Raw genomic sequence first — 25,120 nt, 5'->3', positions numbered from 1 at the left:
GGAGTATCGAGTTCAGTTATGGTCACCCCTGTATGGGAAGGAGGAGGTTTTGGAGAGGGTGCAGAGAGGTTTACCAGGATGCTGCCTGGATTAGAGAGTGTGTCTTATGAGAAATGTTTCAGCAAGGTAGGGCTTTTTACCCCCTTGGAAGTAAAGAGGGATGAGAGGTGACTTGATAGAAGTGTATAGGATGATGAGAGGCATAAATAGAGTGGTCAGCCAGAGCCTTTTGCTCAGGGTGAAAATGACTTATACAACAGGGTATAATTTTAAGGTAACACACACAAAATGATGGGGGAACTCAACAGATCAGGCAGTATCTAAGAGGAGACAGCATCTAACAGTCAATGTTTCAGGTCAGCAGCTTTTTCAGGAACTGTCCATTGGTCAAGGCATTGAGTTCAAGAGTCAGGAAGTTATGTTACAGCTTTATAAAACTCTGGTTAGGTGCATCTGAAGTATTGCATTGAGTTATGGTTGCCTTGTTTTATACACACACACACACACACACACACACACACCTACATTCACAAGGTGCCTTCCTATGAAAATCCACAATCAAGAATGTTGGAGTACCCAACAAGTTCAGAAGACTCTGTGGAGAGAGCAATGTAGATTTTGAAAATCTCTCATGAGAACATGGAAAGGTTCTACCTCTGTCTCTCTGTCTCTGTATTTCTCTCTCTCTCTCTCTAAACAGGAGATCAATGAACCAGTTATCATCATGGGATCAGAGGTGGAGAGGGTCAACAACCTTAGATTCCTCTCTACTCTCATTTCATGAACCTGTCCTGGGCCCATCAGATAAGTGCAATTACGAAGAAAGCCTTTATTTCTTTATCGGTTTGCGAAGATTTGGCATGGCATTTAAAATGTTCATGAACTTCTATAGATATGTGATGGAGATTATGCTGACTGGTTGCATCACGGCCTGGTACAAAATGCCCTTGAATGGAAAATCCTGCAAAAAGTAGTGGATATGGGCCATTATATCATGAGTAATGCCTTCCTCATTGTTGAGCACGTCCACACAGAGTGCTGTTGTAGGAAAACAGTAACCATCATCAGGAATCCCACCATCCAGGCCATGCTCTCTTCTCATTGCTGCCATCGGGAAGAAGGTATAGGAGCCTCTGGATCCACAGCACCAGGTTCAGAGACAGTTATTACCCCCTCAACCATCATTCATCCCATTACCAATGGACTCTGTTTCAAGGTCTCTTCATATCATGTCCTTGATATTTATTGCTTATTTATTTATTATTATAAATTTTGTTTCTTTTGTATTTGCACAATTGGTTGTCTTTTGCACATTGGTTGTTTGTCCATCCTGTTCGGTGCAGTTTTTTATTAATTCTATTGTACTTCTTGGATTTACTGTGTATGCCTGCAAGAATCCCAGGGTTGTATATGGTGTTATAAATGTACCTTGGTAATAAATTTACTTTGAATTTTGAACTCGCTCTCCTCTCCCTCTTTCTTTCTCTCTCTGTCTTTCTATGTGTGTGTGTGTGTGTGTGTGTGTGTGTGTGTGTGTGTGTGTATCTGTGTGCGTGTGTCTGTGTGTCTGTGTGTGTGTGTGTCTGTGTGTGTGTGCGTGTCTGTGTGTCTGTGTCTTCCTTCATCACCTCGCTTTCTCTTTCTCCACATTTATCTCCTCCCTTGACTCTTCCCCCTCTCTGTCATCTCCTTCTAATCTCCTCTTTCTTCTCCCCAAACCCCTTCCATCATCCTCCTCTCCTTCCCGCTTTCTCTTCCCCCTCCTTTCTCACCAACCCTCCCCATTTTTTCTGTGTTTTATGTCTCTGCTCTTGTAAGAGAAGAGAGGGGGAAGTGGCAAGAGATGGAGAAGGGGAAGAGCATGAGTGGAAGCAAGAGAAAGAGGAAGGACGGGGAGTAAAGAGACTGAGGGCATGAGAAGAGAAGAGAGAGGGGGACAGAGGGGGAAAGAGGATGAAGAGAATTGGTGGAAGGAGTAAAGGGAGGAAGTTTGGAGTGAGTGAAAGAGAGAGAGTGGGGGACAAGGAGAACAATGAGAAAAGGTGAGATAGAAGAGTGGGAGAGAGGGAAGAGAGAGATAACAGAGAAAGGAGAGAGAGAAAGAACAGGGAGAGAGAAGAAAGAGAGAAAAGAGAGGAGGGAAGTGAGATAGGAGAAAGAGAGAAGAGAATAGAGAGAGAGGAGAGAGAGAGAAAGAGGGGAGGAGAGAGAGGTGAAAGATAGAAGAGAGATGGGAAAAGCACAGAAAATCTGGACCTAGTTTTATGCTGGTTTGGAAGGTCATATGGTCTAATACAGAGTCTTACCCCAAACCCCAGTGCTAACCACCCTCCGAAAACATTCCCATATAACATCACATCTGACTCCCCCCCCCCACCTCCACCACCAGGAGAAGAATTCCTCATACCTACTCTAGTAACGCCCCCCCCACCCCCACCAAGACCCTCCTGTTCCAGGGTGAACAGACACAGCCTCTCCCTTATTTCCTCGTAACCAAAAATACTCCACTCCCGGCAGCGACCATGGGGAAACCCTATTGCGTCCTCTCTAGTTTAAATGCAGGGTAAGCTCTCCAGAAGCATGGTTCCTCCCCTACTCCCCCTCCCACTCTCAGACGTCATCAACGTGAGGGAAGTCTTGTTGACATTTCTATCCCGTATCATTATCTTATCTTAACACCCTGGCCACAGATACTGTGTACAGTTCTGGTCACCACACTGTAGGATGGAGGTGACTGCACTGGAGAGGGGGCAGAGGAGATTCTCCAGCGTGCTGCCTAGGATGCAGTGTCAGTAACAAGGAGAAACGGGGGGAGGGTGGGTCTGAAAGCGGAAGGGGCTGAGTTCCCCCGGGAGTGGAACGGTCTGAGGAGGGGCACATGATAGTGGTGGGTAGAGTTATGAAGGGGCAGATAGGGTAGACAATAGGAAACTCTCCCTTTATTGGTCTAGGTGCTGAGTATAACAGTCAGGAAGTTACCTCACACCTGTATAACAATTTGATTAGGCCGCATTCGGAGTCGTGTGTGTAGTTCTGGTATCCCCCATTACGAGAAGGGTGTGGAGGTTTTGGAGAGGGTGCAGGGTGCAGTTCGGACTAGAGGGCATGAGCTATTAGGAGAGGTTGGACAAACTTGAGTTGTTTTCTCTGGAACGGAGGAGGCTGAGAGGAAACCTGATAGAAGTTTAGCAGTTCATGATAGGCACCAATAAATTAGTCAGAATCTTTTTCCCCAGGGCAGAAAAGTTAAGTAATAAACTCATTATAATTACATAATAATATCTTACATCATAGTTTTGCATATAATTCTAGGTCAGAAGTGGAATGTTTGGAAATATGCGGGTTAAGTTTTTTTTCATACAGAGTGTGGTGGGTGCCTGGAATGTGCTGCTGGGAGTGTTGGTGAGGTAGGTATGATAAAGCTGTTTAAGAGGCCCTTAGACCAACTCATAGGTGTTTCTTTTTTTTAAAACGCATCCTCAAAATCCACAGGCCAATTCCTCTGCCAGTCATAAGAGTAGCAAATGACCCAACTGGGTACACTGTTATCTAATTTGGCACAGCGCCTATCCCTGTTCTCTACTGTTCTATGTTCCATATCATTCACAAGAAGAGTTCAATGGTACAGAGATGGAGGTGGAGATTCCATGAAGTTCAGAGTCACATTCAGATTTCGTGTTTATTTATCACGGGTACAGTGAAACATACCGTGAAAAGCTTTGTTTGTTTGTGTTATCAACCGACACACCCAAGGGCATGCAGAGTCGCCACACACCCTGGTGCCAGCATAGATGCTCACAATGTTCAGCAGAACACAGGCAACAACAACAACAAAACAACAACAGCAAAGAAGCCGTTTTACCACCCACTCGCAGTCAGGCACGCCTCCATCTGCTGGACAGGCTGCCTCTGGGCCTGCAGTCCTTGGCCCCAGGCACTCAAATTAACAGATAATGGGCCTTCAATTTCTAATCCCTTACCCAGACTCACAAACTTGTAATCACTGGGTCTCTGAACTCTGGACAAGTCGTTCCAGACCTTCAGGCCTCTACCTCTGGACGTGCCGACTTCGGTCTCCAGCTTCTAGGTCTCTACTCCAGACTCACCAGGCTCTGCACTTTGACCTGCAGCTTTGCCTTTGGACTTCACCGACCTCTGTGTAGAGAACCCAGGGCTCTCTGATCATCAACTTTCGGACTTGCACAGACCTTGGACCCCAATGACCTGATGGCTTTCCTGCCCTTGCGACTCCCACCCATACGGGACTCACCAATCTGGGTATTACTGATGCCCTCAGCTCAGCACCTGCCCTCATGTTCACTCACTTACACTGTGATATGTTCAGTGTAGTAACGGCCCGTGGTTAATCACTCTGAACTCTTTTCTCTAAACAGAGATTCAAAAACGAGTGTGCATTATGGTTTAAAGAGGAACTGAGGGGGATTGCAAACTGTCTGAGGGGCTGTAGAGGCAATGACCCTCACAACACTTAACTAGCTCTTTAATTGCCAAGGCAGAGTAGGTGAAGAGGATCAATCCTGGGTGTAACACATTAATTCCATCATGTAGCAGGTATGCTGGTGGTTCTACGTCAAAAGGAGTTTGAGGAGATTCATAAGGTCACCAAAGGTTTCCGCAAATTTCTAAAGATGCACGATGGAGAGAATATTCTGGCTGGTTGCATCACCACCTTCAATGCAAGAGGCCACAAAGAATTATAAACTGAAGCGGCTGCATCGTGGGCACATCCCTTCCCACCATCGGAACGTGATGCCTCAAGAGGGCAGACACTCACCACCTGGTTCTTGCCATCTTCTCATTAGTACCATCAGGGAAGAGATACAGGAGCCTGAAGACCCACACTGGCATTTTAGAACATAGAATTTAGAACAGTACAGCACAGTACAGGCCCTTCCGACCCATGGTATTGTTTCGACTTTTAACCCTACCCAAGATATATCTAACCCTTCCCTCCCAGATAGTTCTCTATCTTTCTTTCATCTATCTGCCTATCTAAGAGTTTTTAAGAGTTTTTTCAAAGTCCCTATTGTATTTGCCTCTATCAGGGACTTACCACTCTCTGTGTAAAAAACTTACCTCTTTCCTCCAATCACATTATGACCTCTTGTACTACCCAGTGCCATCCAGCCTCTGCTAAATCACCTGTCATCCTCCTTTGCTCCAAAGAGAGGACCCCCAGCTTGCTTAACCTCTCCTCAGAAGCCATCTAGTTTCTTCCCCGTTGCCATCAGTGAATCCACGAATCTGTGAACACTACCTTGCCATTCCTCTTTTGCACTATTTATTCATTGTAACTTTTTATCTCCTGCACTCTACTGCTGCTACAGCACAACAAATTTCATGACAGGCAGTTCGTCTGCGATAATAGACCTGATTCTGAGAGTGGGGGGGGGGGAGGGAAGGAAGGGAGAGACAGGGGCCTGAAGGTGATGGAGGAGTGAATAATGAGAACTAGATGGAGCCGCGTAGGCTGAATGAAATATTTTGTAATTGAGAATCATTTTATGTCTTTGCATTGCATTGCTGCCACAAAACAACAATTTTCACGTCATGAACACAGGAGATTCTGCAGATGCTGCAAATCCAGAGCAACACACATGTAAAATGCTGGAGCAACTCAGCAGGTCAGGACTGCCCAGTCCCTTTTTTTTTTGTTTCTTTTTTTATATAGTGTAGTGGGTTTTTTTTCTTCATTTAAAATTCAAAGTTTTTTCTTTCCTCTTCATGAACTGATAAGAGGAGAATTGCTGTTTTCTTTTTTTTATTATATATTATATACCAGCTTAACACTATGTATGATTTTGATAATGTCTATCTCAATCCCAGTTTGTATTGTTATTGATACATATATTTGAGATAATTCTCCTCTTGTTTGTATTTATGTTCCCTTTAAGTCAATAAAAAGATTAATAAAGAAAAAGAAAGCAGGTCAGACAGCAAGGGGGTAAACAGTTGATGCTTCGTCAGGCTCTGGAAAGGGAGGGGGAGGAAGCCAGCATAAGGAGATGGGGGAAGAGCGAGGAGTACAAGCTGGAAGATGGCAGGTGAGACCAGGTGAGGGGGAAAGGTGGGTGGGGATGAAGTGAGGAGCTGGGAGGTGAGAGGCGGAAGAGGTAAAGGGACAAAGAAGAAGGAATCTGATGGGAGAGGAGAGTGGACCATGGGAGAAAGAGAAGGAGGAGAGCAGCCCAGTAGGAGTGTATCCTTCTGGTAAAACTCTCACCCCTTCTCTTCTCCTCACTTCCCTTTGGTTCCCCTCCCCCTTCTTCTTATCCTAGCTTCTGCCCCACCCCCTTCTTTTCCAGTCCTGATGTGGGGTCTCTGACCGAGATGCCAACTGTTTATTCCCTTTCATTGCTGCCGCTTGAGCTGCTAAATCTCACGCAATATTGTTCAGTGGTAACTAAGCTGATTCTGGCTCTGGCTAAGGAGGGTAACAGGGATGGATGTAGAAGTGTGCTTGAGGGAGGTGTGGCCTTAAGCGGCTTCGTCGCCCACGGTACAGCTGAGGTACAAAGGAAAGTAAACAGGCTGCCTACCACGTCGTGTTGCAACAAGCCTGCGATGTGAAACTCGCGCAACGCGTGGGAACAGTTGAAACTAAAGGTGCTCCCAAGAAAAGTCTTTAAAATGTCTCAGGCCGGCAGTGGAACAGGCAGGCGAGCTGAGAGGAGCAGCGGGCGGAAACCGGAGTGCAGGCCCGTGGACGGACATGGAGAAGACGGAGAGAGAGCGAAGCAGCGAGGGACGGGACCCCGGCTCCGGAGACGGGAAGGCAGGAAGAGGTGAGCAGCCGGGAGGCCGGAGTGGTGGGGGTGGGGGGGGGGGAGGAAGCAAGCGATTCGGCGACTGGAAGGGAAGGAGCCGGTAAACACACTGACCCTCGGCCCCTCACTTGGGACTGGTCTTTCACACAACACTGGGTGACAGATTTCTGACTGACACAAGCGCACACGCTGAGCTGATAAGCTGCGTGCTAGGATAGGGTAATTATTACTCCGGGATCTCCCTGACGGCTCTGGAGCGCGGGTAATCTCCGGGAGGTATTGAAGAGTGAGCACGTCTTGTAGGGAGCCACCTATAAACCAAACTGCTGGATGCATTCTCCTCAACCCCCGCCCCCCATGGCATCAAGCACTACACTGGGTTCTAATAAACGAGTCACACACAGCACGGCCCTTCGGCCCAACTAGTCCGTGTCAACCAAGATCCCCTTCCAGGTTAGTCCCACTTGCCTGCACTTGGTCCGTATCCCTCAGACCTTTCCTATCCCCGTTCTTGTCCAAATGCCTTTTAATGTCCTGCCTTGATCACTGCCTCTGGCAACTCGTTCCACTCATCCAGCACGCTGTGTGCGGGAAAAAACCGCTCCTCAGCTCCACTTTAGATCTTACTCCTGTCATCTTAAACCCGTGTCCTTTGGTTTCAGAGCCCCCTAGCCCGGGAGAAAGCCCTTCATGGATTTGCAAATCTCTATAGGGTCGCCCCTCGGCTTCCTTCACTCCAGTCCCAGCCTGTCCAGCCTTTCCTTGTAACTCAAACCCCCGAGTCCCGGAGGCATCCTCGTGAATCTTTCCTGCACCCTCTCCAGTTTAACGACATCCTTCCTGTAGCTGGGCGACCAGAACTACACACGATACGCCGAGAGCGATCTCACCAACGTGCAGTAACGTTCCAACTCCTGAACTCAGTTCACAAACAAGAGAAAACCTGCAGGTGCTGGAAATCCAAGCAACACACACAAAATGCTGGAGGAACTCAGCAGGCCAGGCAGAATATATGGAAAAGACGTTTCGGGCCGAGACCTTTCCTAGACTGATCTATGCCAAACGCTCCTTCACCACTCTGTTTACCTGCGATGCCGCTTCCAGTGAACTCTGTACCTGTACCTGTACCTGTACTCCTAGGTCTCCCTGTTCTACAACACCTCTATTTTTAAAGGTGGTGCAGTGGGTAGAGACGCACTCTCCAAGCTCCAGAGACCTCGGTTCGATCCCAACCTCTGGCGCTGTGCGTGTGTGTATGTAATTTGCTCATTTTCCCTGTGAGTTTCCTCCCAAAATTTGCCGTGCGGGGGCAGGTGGGCTAATTACCCCCTGGTGTGTGGGTGAGGGTAGAATCAGGGGGTGTTAATTAACGGGAATGTGGGGAGGGGAGCGGAATGGGTCTGGAATGGACTCGATGGGCAGAAGGGCTTGTTTCCAGGCTGTATCTCCATGCTGGAAACCTGGAAATTATTCCCTCTGGCTGTCTCTTTGCGATTTGAATTCATAACGTTCCAGCTTGTTGTCAGGAGTTGTGTTCTGACCTGGTTGCTAATCAGGATTCCCCCTTCCCAGCCTCAAATGTTCCCAGGAGAAAGAACAAAACTTCATGGAAAAGACCGCGCACGGTCAAGGAACTGCTTCAGTGTCGTCGGGATAGGAAGCAGAGCCTGCAGGTGAGCGTTTGTCCCAACACCTACCCTCCACTGACCACTGTCCCAGCCCTCAACACACCCTGCCCAGGAGTGTGTGATGGGACGGCGTGGAGGGAGCTTCACTCTGTGTCAGACCCCGGGAGTGTGTGATGGGACAGTGTGGAGGGAGCTTTACTCTGTGTCTGACGCTGGGAGTGTGTGATGGGACAGTGTGGAGGGAGCTTCACTCTGTGTCTGACCCCGGGAGTGTGTGATGGGACAGTGTGGAGGGAGCTTCACTCTGTGTCTGACCCCGGGAGTGTGTGATGGGACAGTGTGGAGGGAGCTTCACTCTGTGTCTGACCCTGGGAGTGTGTGATGGAACAGTGTGGAGGGAACTTCACTCTGTGTCTGACCCTGGGAGTGTGTGATGGGACAGTGTGGAGGGAGCTTCACTCTGTGTCGGGAGCTTTGCTCTGTGTCTGACCCCAGAAATGTGTGATGGGGTGGTGTAGAGAGAGTGATACTCTGTCTTACTCTGTCTGACCTCAGGAGTGTGTGATGGGATGATGTGCAGGGAGTTTCACACTATTTGATTCCTATTGGCAGATGAGCTTAAGATGATTGTTGTTGTCTACATGGTCTTCAGAAAAGCTCTCATTGATGCCCCTTATGCTTGGCCGATCTAGGAGATTAATGTACATGCAGTCCTCTGAGACTTGTTGGGTTCAAAAGAGAGAGACTGGTAGTTGTTGGGAGTTATTCTGACAGGAGGCTCATAAGCAGGGGTGTTCTGTGGGGATCAGAATTGGAATCTCTACTCTTAATGGTCTATACAATGATTCAGATGAAAATAGAGATGGGCTGATCAGTAAGTTAGCAGGTGACACACACTGTGCAAAGCAAAGAAGTTTGTCAAAGAATTCAGTGGATGCAGAACAGAGAAAAATATGAGCACATGCAAAATGTTGTAGGAACTCAGGAAGTCAGGTAGCTTCTATGGAGAGGAATAACCAGTTGACATTTCAGGCTGAGACCCTTCATAAGGACTGGAAAGGAAAGGGGGAAGTACTAGCTGGCAGGTGATAGTTGAGACCAGGTGAGGGGAAGGTACGTGGGACACGATGTGAGAATTTGGGATGTCATAGGTGGAAAAGCTAAAGAGTGAAGAAGAAGGAATCTGATAAGAGAGGCGAGTGCACCACAGAGAAGGAAGAAGAGACCCAGAGGATGGTGATAGACAGCTGAGAAGAGGAGAAGGGGTTAGAGGAGAACCAGAATGGGAAATGGAAAAAGAGAGAAGGGATGAAATCCAGATGAAGTTAAATTTGGACAAGTGTAGGTACTGCACTTTGAGAGGTATGGCAGCATCCTTGGGAGCACTGATGAACGGAGCAACCTTGGGGTCCAATTCCATCGCTCCCTGAAGGTGGCCACACAGGTAACCAGGGTGATAAAGAAGGTGTGGGGCATATTGGTACATTGACTACAAGAGTCAGGTAATCATGTTGCAGCTGTATAAAACTCTGGTCAGGCCACTCTTGGAGTGTCATATGCAGTTGTGGTTGCCCCATTACAGGAAGGGTGTGCACGCTTTGGAGAGGGTGCAGAAGAGGTTCACCAGGATGCTGCCTGGATTAGAGGCATCAGCTGCAAAGAGAAGCTGGACAAACTTCGTTTGTTTTCTCCAGAGCAGCGGAGGCTGAGGGGAGACATGATAGAGGTTTATAAAACCATCAGAAGCATGATTAAGGTCCTTTTCCAAGAGTGGAAATGTCACATGCTCGAGGGCAGAGGTTGAAGGTGAGAGAGGGAAAGTTTAAAGGATACGTGCAGGACCCACAGAGTGGTGGATCCTGGAATGTGCTGCCAGAGGTGGTGGTGGAGGCAGGTGTAATAGAGGTGTTTAAGAGACTGGTAGTCAGACACATGAATGTGCAGAGAATGGACAGATATGGACATAGTGTAGGTAGATAGGATTTAAATGAATTCTGCATAAAATGGAGGAATATGGATCATATGCAGGCAGATGTGCAGCTTTTATTGGCACCAAAGCTAGCACAGACATTGGCACCAAAGCTAGCATAGACCTTTTCCTCTGCTGTACTGTTCCATGTTCTACATTCCGACCTTGTCTCCTGGACCAAAACTCTCTTATCATCAAACAGCCAGGCGACCTTGATGAGCTGGAGATGGTGAACGATGTGATCTCCAATGACCTGACCTCAGACCGCTTCCCAACAGACACTGCTTCCCAGGCTTCGGTCAGACGCTTTGGATTCCCAGATGGAGACGCCCACTTGGCAGTACCTTCCGACCCATCCAGTTTGCCCATACGTCTGGCCTCAAGAAACCAGGTATGAACATTTCCCCACAAATCACCGTCTTTTCCAAAAAGCACTCTGGGCGTATCGAGTCAGGCGGCCCAGAAAGAGGCCGTTCAGCGACCAAGGTTCCCTATCTGAGCTGGTCCCATTTGCCTACATAATGTGGTGGATGTGGAGTGCACCTATGGAAGTGCAGATTGTCCCATCACACTCCTCGCCTGTAGATTTTTTTTTTGGGGGTGGCAGGTTTTTTTAGAGGCATCCGTTAGTCTTGTGAGACCATGGATTTGCGCCTTGGAAGGTTTCCAGGGCGCAGGCCTGGGCAAGGTTGTACGGAAGATCGGCAGTTGCCCATTCTGCAAGTCTCCCCTCTCCACGCCACCGATGTTGTCCAAGGGAAGGGCACTAGGGCTGATACAGCTTGGCACCGGTGTCGTCGCAGAGCAATGTGTGGTTAAGTGCCTTGCTCAAGGACACAACATGCTGCCTCGGCCAAAGCTCGAACTAGCGACCTTCAGATTACTAGACAAACGTGTTAACCACTTGGCCGTGCTGGGGGCAGGTAATGTGGCAGATTTGGAGTGCAAGATCAACAACATCCAGAGAAGTGGGGAGTGTCTCGTCACACAGCTGAGCTATGCTTTATAGATGGGGGATGGGTAATGTGGATGTGAAGTGCATGGACTTACTGCACCCAGACAGTCAAGAGTGTCGCAACACACTCTTGACTGACAGCCCCATTTGCCTGTGTTTGATCCACATCCCTTTAACTCTTCCAGTCCATGTACCTGTTCAAGTAACTTTTAAATGTAATTTTACCTGCCTCTACTATCTCCTCTGACAGCGTGTTCCATACACCCACCACACTCTCTGTGAAAAACTCAGAGCAGGAACTCAGTGCAACAGCGCAGCACCTTCAGAGAAAAGTTTATTATAGTGGAGGAGGTGTTCCATTGCTGAGGCAAAGTTCGGGTTGTGTGGGTCAGTTCAAGAGTATAGGAGATAGATTTTTTGTTGAAGTTGAAGAAGATATTGCTGAGGCCTAATTTACAGTGTTGTGTGCAGTTCTGCTCACCTACCTGCAAGAAAGACTTCAATATGCTTGAAACGGTGGAGAGAAATTTTACAAGAATGTTGCCAGGACTTGAGGACCTGACTTAGAGATAGCTTGAATAGTTTAGGATTTTATTCTCTGGAGTGCAGGGCAATGAGGGGAGATCTTTTAGAGGTATACATAGGATAGTATAGATAGAGTGATTTGGAAGGATTTGGGCCAAATGAAACTTGGAATAAAGTTGAAAGAGTGCAGAGGAAATTTACAAGAGTGTTGCAATGACTTAAGGACCTGAGTTGCAGAGGAAGGTTGAACAAGTTAGGAGTTTATTCCCTTGAGTGCAGGAGAATGAGGGGAGATCTTTTCGAAGTGTACAAAATTAAGAGGGTTACAGATAGGGTGAATCAAATGTATGCAGACTTTTTCCCCTCAGTCTGGGCGAGACTAGAATGAAAGGCCATAGATTAAGGATGAAAGGGAAACTTCATCACCCAGAGGGTGGTACAAGGGTGGAACAAGCTGCCAACAGAAGTGGTAGATGAGGGATCGATTATAACACTTAAGAATAGTTTGAGCAACACATATAAAAGTTGCTGGTGAACGCAGCAGGCTAGGCAGCATCTCTAGGAAGAGGCACAGTCGACGTTTCAGGCCGAGACCCTTCATCAGGACTAACTGAAAGAAAAGCTAGTAAGAGATTTGAAAGTGGGAGGGAGAGGGGGAGATCTGTAATGATTGGAGAAGACAGGAGGGGGAGGGATGGAGCCAAGAGCTGGACAGTAGATTGGCAAAAGGGATATGAGAGGATCATGGGACAGGAGGCCTAGGGAGAAAGAAAAGGGGGAGGGGGGAGCCCAGAGAATGGGCAAGGGGTATAGTAAGAGGGACAGAGGGAGAAAAAGGAGAGAGAGAAAAAGAATGTGTGTATATAAATAAATAAATAACAGGCGGGGTATGAGGGGGAGGTGGGGTAATAGCGGAAGTCTGAGAAGTTAATGTTCATGCCATCAGGTTGGACGCTACCCAGACAGAATATAAGGTATTGTTTCTCCAACCTGAGTGTGGCTTCATCTTTACAGTAGAGGAGGCCGTGGATAGACATATCAGAATGGGAATGGGAAGTGGAATTAAAATGTGTGGCCACTGGGAGATCCTGCTTTCTCTGGTAGACAGAGCGTAGGTGTTCAGCGAAACGATCTCCCAGTCTGCGTCAGGTCTTTTTTTTTAATAGTTCGGATAGGCTCGTGGATGAAAGAAGTATGGAGGGATATGGTCCAGGTGCAGGTAGATCAAACTAGGTAGACAAGGCCAATACAGACTAGGTGGGCCAAAGGGCCTGGTTATGTACTGCAGTGCTCTATTCATCTAAAAACCTTATGGTTGTAAGGAAGAAACTGTGCCTGAAACTGCTGGTGTGCACCCATGTCCCCTCTTTCAGGGAACAATGCACTTGGACCACAAGTCCAACGCACGTTTGTTCCAAGTACTGGGAGAAAAATAAATTCCATAAGACCAGAATTATGCCATTCAGCTCATTGAGTCTGCTCCACCATGGCTGATTCTCTTATTCCTGCCTTCTCTCCTTAACACTCCTCTCCAATCAAGAACCAATCAACCTCTGCCTTGAATATACCCAGTGATTTGGCCTCTACCATCACCCTCAGTTGCAATTCCACAGATTCGCTGAAGACATTGTTCCTCATCTCAGTTCCAAAGGGGTGTCTCTTTGTTCTGAGATTGTGCCCTCAGACCCTGGACACTCCTACTGATGGAAACACCTTCTCCACACCTGCTCAATCCAGGCCTTCCAGTATCCGGTAGGTTTCAATGATGTTTCCTCATCCCCATCTTTCAGAACTCCATTGAGCACAGGCCCAGAGAATTCAAAAACTACTCAGATCTTCACCCCAGACTCACCTGCTTCTGCCATAACTGAGCACTATCTTACTCTTAAGTGATGGTCCCTCCCTTCCTCCTTAATTCTAGACTATCAACGCTGATGCTGCCTTACCCAATGAAATGCTTCAGGCTCTCCTGGATATTACCTTGGCTTTTGGCGGCTGTGGGAATTCACATTTGGGTCGCCAGCCTAACATAACATCTTCCTCCCTTCCTCTACACAGAATGAGGGGCACCTGAGGAGCCATGTCCCCTCCAACGTCGACGCCCACGACAGCTCTTCCCGCTGGGACAGTGACTCGGGTGCCAGGGAGACCTCTGCCGACCTACCTGCCCTCCCAGGTTTTATCTCGGGCTCTTGGCAGCTGTTGGATTTCACGCTTAGGGCACCATCGGAATGGGAGGCCTCTCCCACTCCCTCCAGGACAGGTGCAGGGCACCTGGTGAAGCTGTTCCCATCTGACCTCCATGCAGGCAAGAGTTCAGGGGCTGGGACGACATCTGCCAAGCTGTCCAATCTCCCGTCCCAGCTGGAGTCCTTCACTGGACAGGATCCGACGTTCCTGCAGCAGCTCGGTACGGTGAAGGAGAACGTGTGGCGGCTAAGTCCTCAACAGATGCAAACACACGACTCCAACCGAAGAACGTAAGTCCCCCCTTTTGTTGACTCACTGCCTCACCTGCAGGTGCTGCATACCTTTTTGACACCCCCTCTCCCCTTGTGTGGGCACGTGGCCAAGTGGTTAAGGCGTTCGTCTAGTCATCTCAAGGTCGCTTGTTCGAGCCTCAGCTGTGGCAGCGTGTTTGTGTCCTTGAGCAAGGCACTTAATCACACATTGCTCTAGTCTGTGCAAGGAGTGGCGCCCCACACAGACTTCCAATCTGCGCCTTGTAAGGCATGAAAATGCCCGACACAGGCCTCTCATGGTCTGAGTCGACATTCCCTCCCCTCCGCCTCCCCTGAACTCAGGGGTCTGTGGGCAATAATGATCAGCAGGAACCCTGTCTGATTCTCCCCCCTCTACTCCATGGTTCATTGGTCAGGATAAACCAATACCAATTCCCAATGGAATGAGCTGTCTGAAGAAATTGGAATTAGCATTGGATCTGGAGTTAGAATTGGTTTATTGTTGTCACCAGTACTGAGGTACAGTGAAAAGCTTATTTTGCAAACTGATCATTGCATAGTGCATTGAGAAGGAACAAGGTAAAACAATAACAAGATGTAGAATAAAGTGCAACAGTTGCATAGAAAGAGCAGTACAAGCAGACAATATCACAGCAAGGCAGATTCAATTGCAGAATTTCAAAAAGACATTTGGACAAGTACCCACTATTGACAGTGTGTGACCTGCCCCTGTTCCTCTGTCCCTCAACACCTTCCACCCACTCCAGTACTGTCACGTCTTTCCTTTAGCTCTGAATGGCCACAGCTCTTAGTAGAGTGACAGATTCTGAGGACATCAGCGCCTCAGTACCCAAGAGCAGAATTAATGGTGTAAGTTAACACAATTAACTCACTGACAAGCATATTGACAATTTCAAAGCTTCTGCATCCTCGCAGGACCTGGGACCGGGTCCAGCGGATGCAGTGTGGGAGAGGCTGAGGGATTTGGGCCAGGGGAGGGAGGAGGGGGAGTGCAGGCACTGTATTTAGAACCTTCCTCCTTCTTCCTCTGACAGGCTTCTGCACCGAGCCGTCCTCCTCCGCAACCGAACCCTGGTCTACGTGCTTGCAAAGAGGATGTCGGAGATGGGATCTCTCGACGCTCAGGATGTCAGCGGGAAGGTCAGTGCATGTGCAAGTGCGTGCATTTGTGTGCAACCCGATCCCTCGTAACTCTTAGGACAGGTGATGGAAACAGTGTCTGAACTTATTGCTTTCCCTCTTCTAAACCACCCCCGCACTCCCCCCATCCCTACAGACTGCTCTGCACTTTGCCGTGGAACGGAACGAGCCCCTCATCGTCCTTGACCTGCTCAGCCTCGGGGCCAGCCTCTGCATTCAGGATCACTTTGGCAAGACTCCGCTGCACATCTGCGCTGAGGACTGCCTCAGTTCTGTGCTGCAGGTAACTATCTCCCTCTGGTGACCAGTCACAGCCAGCAGCCGCCACCTCCTCCATTCCAGTGACTGGAGGAGTGTCCTCCGTTCAGCCTGTGGGAATATCTGAGTTTCCCATTCCTGATTCACTGAAGGGTCTTGGGCTGCAGATCCACAGCTCCCTGAAAGTCGATGGGGAGTAGAGAAGGCACAAGTAAACAGGCTTGTGGAGAAGGTGTTAAGGCATGCTTGCCTTTATCGGTCGGGACACTGAGTACAAGAGTCAGGAAGTCATGTTGCAGCTGTATAGATCCTTGGTCAGGTCACTCTTGGAGTATTGTGTGTAGTTCTGCTCACCTCATGACAGGAAGGATGTGGAGACTTTGGAGTGGGTGCAGAAGAGCTTTACCAGGATGCTGCCTGGATTAAGGGGCTGATATCCTGAGCATCAAGAGATACCATCTTCGACATTTTCCTTGCAAGTACGTAGAGCCAGGTTTGGCTGTGGAGGAGGACAGCTCGGTGCTGGAGCCTGTCAGAGGATGGACAAACTTGAGTTGTTTTCCCTGGAGCGGAGAAGGCCGAGGGGAGTCTTGATAGAAGTTTATAAACTTATGAGAGGCACAGACAGAGTAGACAGTATCTTTCACCCCATAGTTTATGAGATGCATAAGACAGAATAGACAGCTGGTTTCTTGTACCCCGGGTCAAAATCTCTAATACCAGAGGGCAGGCATTTAGTGTGAGGAGGAGGATGGCCAAAGGAGATGTGCAGGGCAAGTTTTTTTTATACAGAGAATAGTTGGTGCCTGGACTGCGCTGCCTGGTGTGGTAGTGGAAGCAGATATGATAGAGGTGTTCAAGAGGCTGTTAGACAGACACATAAATGTGCAGGGAAGCAAGAGAAAATCTGAAAATGCTGAAAATCCAAAGGGATTTCTGAAGGGTCTCAGCCCGAAACATTGACTGTCCTTTTTCGTTCTTGTTGTGCTTCCCCGGCATTTTGTGCGCGTTGCAGGGGATGGGGGGATGTGGGCCATTTGTAGGAAGAAGAGCCTTGGTTTAGTTCGACATTGTGTTCATCATAGAGATCAGATTCAGATTTGCTATCAATGAAACGTCACGAAATTCGATGCTTTGTAGCAGCAGTACTGCGCAAGATGTAAAAAACTACCACATGTGACAATAAATAGTGTAATCGCAAAGTAGTGTTCAGCAGTTCATGGGCCAGTCAGAACTCTGCTGGCAAAGGGCAAGAAGATGCACCTAAAATGTCGAGTGTGGGTCTTCAGACTCCCGTATCTCCACCCTGTTGGTAGCAGTGAGAAGAGAGCATGTTCTGGGCTGAGTGGCCTGCTCCAGTGTTCCAGGAGCCTCCTTTACTTTGTGTCCAAAATGAACCACCACATTCTGAAGACTTAGCTTAGAACAGGAGGAGTGCCGACCCGATCTTTTGTCTGGACCCCTAAACCTGTGCCCTCTAGTTCTTGACTCTTCACCTTATCTCTGCCCCTCATGATATTCCGCATCTCTGGAAGGTCACCCTTCAGTCTCCTACATGCCAAGGAACAAAGTTCCAGCCTACCTAACCTCTACCCTGTAATTCAACCCCTTTGAGTCCTAGCAACAGCCTCAAAACTTTTAAACTTTTGCCAAGTATGTCTTTCTTTAGAGGAGACCAAAATTCTAAACAACTGGTAGTATGTTTAATACTGATATATGTACTGAGATGCAATGAAATGATTTTGGTTGCTTGCCATCCAGGTAGATCATTTTGTGCATAAGTACAATGAGGTAGTAAAAAAAGAAAACAGAATATAATGTAACAGGTACATACCATCTGGTACGGAGGGGCCACTGCACAGGATCGGAAAAAGCTGCAGAAGGTTGTAAACTCAGCCAGATCCATTATGGGCACTGGTCTCCCCAGCAACCAGCACCTTCAAAAGCTGATGGCTGAAAAAGGCAGCATCCATCATTAAGGACCCCTATCCACCCTCTCCTCATTACTACCATCAAAGAAGTGGTACAGGAGCCTGAAGATGCACACTCAGTGTTTCAGGAACAGCTTCTACCCCTCTGCCGTCAGATCTCTGAACTGACACTGAACCCATGTATACTACCACACTATTTTTTTGTTCTTTTTACACTACCTATTTAATTTAATTTTCTTAGTTATATATATAGTGTATGTATTACGCTGCTGCTGACATGACATATGCCAATGATATGAAACCTGATTCTGAATTCTAATTCTGAAAGTGCAGTGCAGGCAGTCAATAAGGTGCAAGGGTCATTGCAAAGTAGATTATGAGGTCTAGAATTCACCCTTAGCATTTAAGAGGTCCATTTAAAGAGTCTGATAACAGTGGGATAGCAGCTCTCTCCAAGCCTGGTGGTACATACTTTCAGGCATTTGTATCTTCTGCCCGATGGGAGAGGGGAGAAGAGAGAATGTCCGGGCTGGGTGGGGTCTTCGATTACGCTGGCTGCTTTACAGAAGCAATGAGAAATGTAGACAGAGTCCATGGAGGAAAGGCTGGTTTCTGTGATGTGCTGAGCTATGACCACAACCCTCTGCAGTTTCTTGTGGTCACAGGCAGAGCAGCTGCTACATCAAACCATGATGAATCCAAATCAGATGCTTCCTGTGGTCCATCAATAACAAAAGGTGCAGGTCAATGGAGGAATGTCAAATTTCTTTGGCCTTCTGAGAAAGTAGAAGTACTGGTGAACTTTTTTTGGGCAGTGACATCAGTGTGGTTGGACCAGGACAGGCAATTGTTGATGCTTTCAACCCTCTCCACCCCAGCACCTCTGATGAAGGTAGGAGCGAGTGCACTGGCCCGTCTCCTGAAGTAAGGTCTCCTCTCAGTCTCCACCATTCGAGAGAAGATCACCCAAGTTTGTCCAGAACAACACACACAGAAAGTCTGAGCAACTCAGCAGGTCAGGCACCACCTATGGAAATAAACAGTCAATGTTTTGGGCCAAGATCCATCATCAGGACTGAAAAGGAAGCGTGATGACACCAGTATAAAAAGGTGGGGTGGGGTGGGGGGAAGAGGAGGGCAAGCTAGATTGTGACAGATGAAGCCAGGAAAGGTGGAGAAGAAAAAAATCTGATAGGAGAGGAAAGTGGAAAATGGGAGAAGGAGGAGGGGCACCAGGGGTAGGTGATAGGCAGGTGAGGAGAAAAGATCAGAGGCCAGAGTGGGGGATAGAAGAAGGAAGAGGGAGGGGAAAAGAAACAAAAAAAAAAGGATTATTGGAAGGAAGAAGCAATGTTCATGCCATCAGGTTGAAAGCTACCTGGAAGGAATATAAGGTGTTGCTCCTCCACCTTGAGAGTGGCCTCATTGTAGCAGAAGAGGAGGCCATGGATCAACATGATGGAACGGGAATGGGGATAGGAATTAGAATACTGGAAAACTTTCCACTGGAAAATTCCACTTTTGGCAGATAGAGCAGAGGTCCTCCACAAAGTAGCCCCCCAGTTTTTCCTCAGGTCACATCAGCAGTACCCAATTTGCAAGTGAAGTGTTGCCTCATTTGGAAGGACTGTTTGGAGCTCTGAATGGAGGTGAACTAGCAGGCATAGAGCTCCTGTCTCTTGCAGAAATATGTGCCAGGAGGGCGATTAGTGGGGAAGCATGAATGCAGAATGGGATCACAGAGGGAAAGAGGGGGGGACAAGAGGAATCTGTGAAGGTGGCAGAAAACGGAGGAGATGTAGATGAGGGTAGCATCAATAGTGGAGGAAGGGAAACCCTGTTCTTTGAAGTAGGAGGATATCTGTGATGTCCCGGAAAGGAAAGCCTCATCCTGGGAACAGATGCAGCAGAATCAAAGGAACTTAGAAAAGGGAATAGCATTTTTACAGCAGACAGGGTGGGAAGAGGTAGAGTCAAGATAGCCATAGGAATTGATTGCCTTATAAAAGAGGTCAGTAGACAGTTTGTCTCCAGAGATGGGGCAGAGAGGCTGGAGGCAAAGTCATTGAAATTGTCAAGCTCGGCATGGGTGCGAGGAGCAGCACCGATGCAGTCATCAGTGTAGCAGGGGAGAAGTTGGGGGGTATCACCAAGGAAGGACTATTCTACGTAGCTAATGAAGAGGCAGGCATAGCTGGGGCCCATGTGTGCCAATGACTACCCCTTCAGTTTGGAGAAGGAGGGAGGAGCCAAAGGAGAAATTGTTGAGGGTGAGGGCCATTTGTGCCAGACAGAAGAGGGTGGTGGTGGAGGAAAACAGGTTAGGTCTTTTGACCAGAAAGAATGGATGTCCAGCTTCTTCTGTAATCCAGCCAGCATCCTGGTACCCTCTCCAAAGTCTCCATCTCCTCCCTGTAAGTGAGGTGACCAGAGCCAAATGCAAGTCTCTAAGGGCAGCCTCATGAACATTTTGTAGCACACTGACTTTATCTCAGAGTAGCAGCAGCTGCGGATTGATAATCCCCTGGAAAGTGGTCCCCAACCTCCGGGCCTCAGACCGATACATTGCCGCGCAGAACGCAGTGGTGCAGCAGTAGTCGGAATGCACCCAGCACATCTTTAAGAAAAAGGCCGAAATAAACAAGCTAATTAATTAGGTGCTGCCCAGCACATAAGTGTCCGCCCAGATCCGGGCAGCCTAATTTAATTAGCTTGTTTATTTTGGCTTTTTTCTCAAAGATGTGCTGGGTGCATTCCAACTACCGCCGCACCAGTGCATTCTTCGCAGCAATGTATCGATCCGCGGCCCGGAGGTTGGGGACCACTCTCTCTCCACCTTCAACCTCCTTCCACCCTGCTCTGGGTACACCTGGATCAGGATTTCTACTGCAACCCCAAGAAAATGTGTGAGCTTATTCTGAGCCCTTCTTGAGAACCAGAGACTAATACACCAACATTTCTTTTTCATCTCAGGCAATCCAACTGATGGGATTGGGTGGAGCATTAATTGCACAGAATACAGAGGATAATAACGGTAAGGTCCTGGTCTCCTGTAGGACCAGGGAAGGAGGCCGAACATAACTTCCACACCCTATCCAAATGCTCCTCATTCAATGTCAAACAGGGCTAAGAAGTTGGGTCCCATAGGGAGTGTGATGGTGCGAGTGAATGGAGAGGGGTGGGGTCGCATTGGGAGGATGAACGATGGGAATGAATGCGGAAGTGGGGGGTCCCATTGGGAGCATGGACAATGGGAGTGAATGGGAAGAGGTAGGGTTTCATTGGGAGTGTAGACGGCAGGAGAGAATGTGGAGGGGTGGGGCTCCATTGGGATTGCGGAGGATGGGAGTGAAGCCATTGGGGCATGACCTATTGGGAGTAAATGGGAAGGTGCTGGATTCATTGGGAGCATGGACTGGGGTTGGAAGGGGGTGGGGTTCCTTTAGGAGTGCAGACAGTAAGAGTGAATGAGAAGGGGTGAGTTTCCATTGGGATTGCAGGTGCTGAGAGTGAATGGGAAGGGGTGGAGTCCCGTTGGGAGTGTGGACAGTGGGAGTAAATTGGAAAGGGTGGATCCTATGGGAGTGAATAGGAAGGGACGTGTCCTATTGGTAGTGTGGACATTGGGAGTGAATGAGAAGGGGTGAGTTCTGATTGGGATTGCAGATACTGAGAGTGAATAATGGGAGTGAATGAGAAGGGGTGGGATCCCATTGGGAGTGAATGGGCAGGGGGTTGGGTCCCATTGGAAATGTGGATTGTGGAAATGAAAGGGAAGGGGTGTGGAGAGAAAAGCCTGCTTTCATAACTGAAACCCATTTCCTGTGGAATCCCCCTCTAGGATGCACCCCCATGCACTACGCAGTGGAAAACCTATCTTATCCCGATCAGATCCCTGAGCTGTGGTTTTGGAGGGAAGAGGCATACAATGTCATCAGCAGTCTAATCCGGCTGGGGGCATCTGACCACCTACAGGTGAGGCCGCTGCTCACTGCTCCAAGTGCAGGCGGGTTAGGGGAGGGTCAGAGTGGGACAGTCATGTGTGTGTGTGTGTGTGTGTGTATGTGTGCGCGTGTGTGTGTGCGTGTGTGTGTGTGAAACCCATCCCCGGTGAGGGTCAGTGCTTGTGTTGGTGCAGGTGTGTGTGCGTGTGTGTGTGTGCGTGTGTGTGTGCGCGCGCGTGTGTGTATACGTGCGCGTGTGCGTGTGTGTGTGTGTGTGTGTGCGTGTGTGTGTGCGTGTGCGTATACGTGTGCGTGTGTGTGTGCGTGTGTGTGTGTGTGTGCATGAGGGTGAGGGTTATGTGTGGGTACGTGAGTGCCTGTGCAATGGGGTAGACGGTTACTCACCAGCACTAATGGCCCCCTTTCCCATGATACTGTTCTAGGGACCTGGCCATGAGGCAGCCATGGGCGGAAGACAGAGGACAGAACCCCATCTGAGCCCAGACGTCAGACGCACAGAAAGATGCCAGACACCCGAGGAGATTGCGTTGTACTGACCGATGGCATTCGACATACAATACACCCCAGTCTGACACTGGCTGTGGAAAATTATGATTTTAATGATTTATTTCATTAATATTACTCAGAATATCAGGTGCCGTGGGAGGGGCGGTGAGGAGGGAGCCCCGTGGGAGGGGCTTTGAGGAGGGAGTGGTGGGAGGTGCAGTGAAGAGGAAGCTCCGTGGAAGGAGTGTTGAGAATGGAGCTCCACGGGAGGGGCGGTGAGGAGGGTGTATTGTGGGAGGGATGGTGAGGAGGGAGCGCTATGGGAGGGGCGGTGAGGAGGGGGCACTGTGGGAGGGGTGGTGAGGAGGAAGTGCTATGGGGAGGGGTGGCGCCTTCCAAACGAGATACAGTATTCCCAACCTTACACTTTGAGTAAAGTCACTAAGAGAGCCAGACGTTGCGGGAAAGCCTGTGTGCCCCCTCCTGCCCCTACACCCATCCCTGTGTCGGTAACCCTCTCCCAGTGACTCTCCGGACCCTGATCGCTGGTACCCCACCCCGTCTTACATTCCAGAGGCCAGGTGTCCTGTGGGTGGGGTTAAACTCAGAGGGAGCAGGTCCAGAATAAATATCCCTCGGAGCAAGTGCCTCCTTCAACGGGGCTTATGCGGGGATGGAGTAGACATTTCTAGACCCAGACCTGAGTCTGAGCTCTGCAACCCCTTTCAGCCCTATTACCGTGTGCCTACTGAGAGAGTGATTAGGGTGGCGCCGAACGGTATCGGTTCCTGAACCTGGCGGGGCTGGGCGGGGCGGATCTGCAGGCTTCTGTACCTCCTGCCCAATGGGAAATGACATGGGCCGGGTGGCAGCGCCTCCTGATGGAGGGGAGGGATATGACCGTGATGTACTGGGCCGCTTCGGTCATTTTATGTTCCTCTGCATTAGTATTGCCATACCAGACTGTGATGCAGTCAGGATGCATTCAACAGGGCATATGTTTTAAATATGAATAGTGTTTTAATTATTGAGCACTTTGTTGTATCTTCCTATAACATTGAAACAATGATTTGTGGATTGTATTCTTAATAAAAAAAATCACAGATTTAATTCTCTGAAACTTGTCTTGCTGTATCTCTAAGTTACCAGGCCTCATAGTGAAAAGTCCTAATAGTAGGGGCTGGATCGAGCAAGGTGGTTGTGTTAGCTGGGAGGCGAAAGTCAAGTTTATTTTCAAGTCCATGTACGAACAGGAGCAATGAATATCTTACTTGCTGCCGCATCACGGGCATACAGCATCAGAAAAGCTCACCGGAAAGGCACCGACTAAACGTAATCCTTAGGAGGAAAGCAGTTAGATCAAGTTTAAGAAAATATTGTCCACTGTAATGTTCAGAGGTCACAGTGTTTCTATACCGAGGTTCTGCCTAACCCTAACCCTAAAGCAAGACTGATGGGAAGTAGCTGTTCCTGAACCTGGTGGTTTGATACATCAGGACAATGTATCTCAATGGTTCTCAACCAAGAGCCAATGGACCCCTTGCTTAATGGTTTTGGTCTATGGTATAAAAAGATTGGGAGCCCCTACTGTAACTCCTGCCCGATGGTAGCCCCAAGAAAAATTTTCTTTAGCTATTGGGTGGTGAATCTGTGAATTCATTGTCACAGATGGCTGTGGAGGCCAAGTCAGTGGGTACATTTAAAGTGGGGATTCATAAGTTCTTGATTAATCAGGGCGTCAACAGGGAGAAAGCGGGAGAATGGGGTTGAGAGGGATAATAAATCAGCTATGATGGAATGGCGGAGAAGACGCTGGGTCCAATGTTCTAATAATGGTCTAAAATGGCATGGCACAGATGTTGGGGATCTTTGATGGTGGACGTTGCCTAATGCCTCCTGTAGATACTACCGATGGTGGGGAGGGATGTGTCCGTGTGCTGGGCTGAGTCCGCTGCTCTCTGCAGCTTCTTACATTCCTGTGTACAGCATTCGATTGCTGTACCAGACCAGATGCAACCAGTCAGGACATCTGTAGAAGTGTGTTAGAGTGTTGGGTGACAACCCGACCTCCTTAACCTCCTGAGAAAGTAAAAACACTGGCCTTCCTTGATGTTAGTGCCCAGGAATTTAAAGCCGCCGACTCTCCCCACCAACGATCTCCAGTGCTTGTTTACATAATGGCTGCGCGCATCGCCGTCTGACTGCGGCCGCAATAAACTGCAGAGAGCTGCGGGCACAGCCGGGCACATCACGGAAAGCAGCCTCCCCTCCACACACTCTGTCTACATTTCTCGCTGCCTCAGTAAAACAGCCAGCATAATCAAATCCCCGTCTCTTCCTCATTCACCATTTCAGTCTCTCTCCCACCTTCCTTTGCCTCTTTCTCTCACCTTCTCCTCTATCTCTAAATACCTCCCTTTCCCTTCCTCTCCCCTCCTTCCCACTTAACCCCTTACCACTCTTGCTTTCGTCATCCATCTCTCTCTAACCCCTCTCCCTTTCTCTAGCACCCCCTCTCCCTCCCTTCCCTTCCCTCTCTCCCCAGTGAGGAACATGTCGCACTGCACCGCCACCACTAGATGGAGCTGATCACTGAATTTTGAGGGCTTTCAGTGCCTTGAGCTGCTGCCCCAACCGGCCTCCCCTCCGCGGACTCCGTCTACACCTCCCACTACCTCAGTAAGTCAGAGACCCCACCCGCCCCGGACATTCTCTCTTCTCACCTCTTCTTTTCGGGCAGGAGGCACAAAAGCCTGAAAGCGCAGACCACCAGGCTCATCGGTAGCTGTTACACTTCGCCAGTGTTGATGGTCAGCGAGGAGGAGACTATCACCTCTCTTGCCCGGATAGGATACTGTAAAGACGCCCGGGCACGGACGCAGGAAGGGGAGCTGGCGATCAACTCGGACAGTCTTCGGCTGCCCGCACCTGGTACAAACAAGCCGCAGCCGGGGAAGCTCGCCAACACCTCTACTTCTTCAGGAAGCTAAAA

The 25,120-nt window shown here is 48.8% G+C and overlaps 1 protein-coding gene across 1 annotated transcript; it reads left to right on the top strand.

The window, feature by feature from the left end:
- Positions 1–6,551: 6,551 nt before the first annotated feature.
- LOC134350243 (uncharacterized) lies at positions 6,552–22,189 on the top strand. The gene is made up of 9 exons (XM_063055257.1): positions 6,552–6,806; positions 8,361–8,461; positions 10,588–10,776; positions 13,924–14,345; positions 15,383–15,488; positions 15,625–15,771; positions 20,651–20,711; positions 21,519–21,652; positions 22,065–22,189. The coding sequence occupies exons 1-9, from the start codon at positions 6,734–6,736 to the stop codon at positions 22,176–22,178; spliced, it is 1,347 nt and encodes a 448-aa protein (XP_062911327.1). The 5' UTR covers positions 6,552–6,733; the 3' UTR covers positions 22,179–22,189.
- Positions 22,190–25,120: the final 2,931 nt, after the last annotated feature.

The sequence above is a fragment of the Mobula hypostoma genome, chromosome 8 (genome assembly GCF_963921235.1).
Source record: "Mobula hypostoma chromosome 8, sMobHyp1.1, whole genome shotgun sequence".
Taxonomy (NCBI): Eukaryota; Metazoa; Chordata; class Chondrichthyes; order Myliobatiformes; family Myliobatidae; genus Mobula; species Mobula hypostoma.
This window is presented reverse-complemented; position numbering and strand designations above follow the sequence as displayed.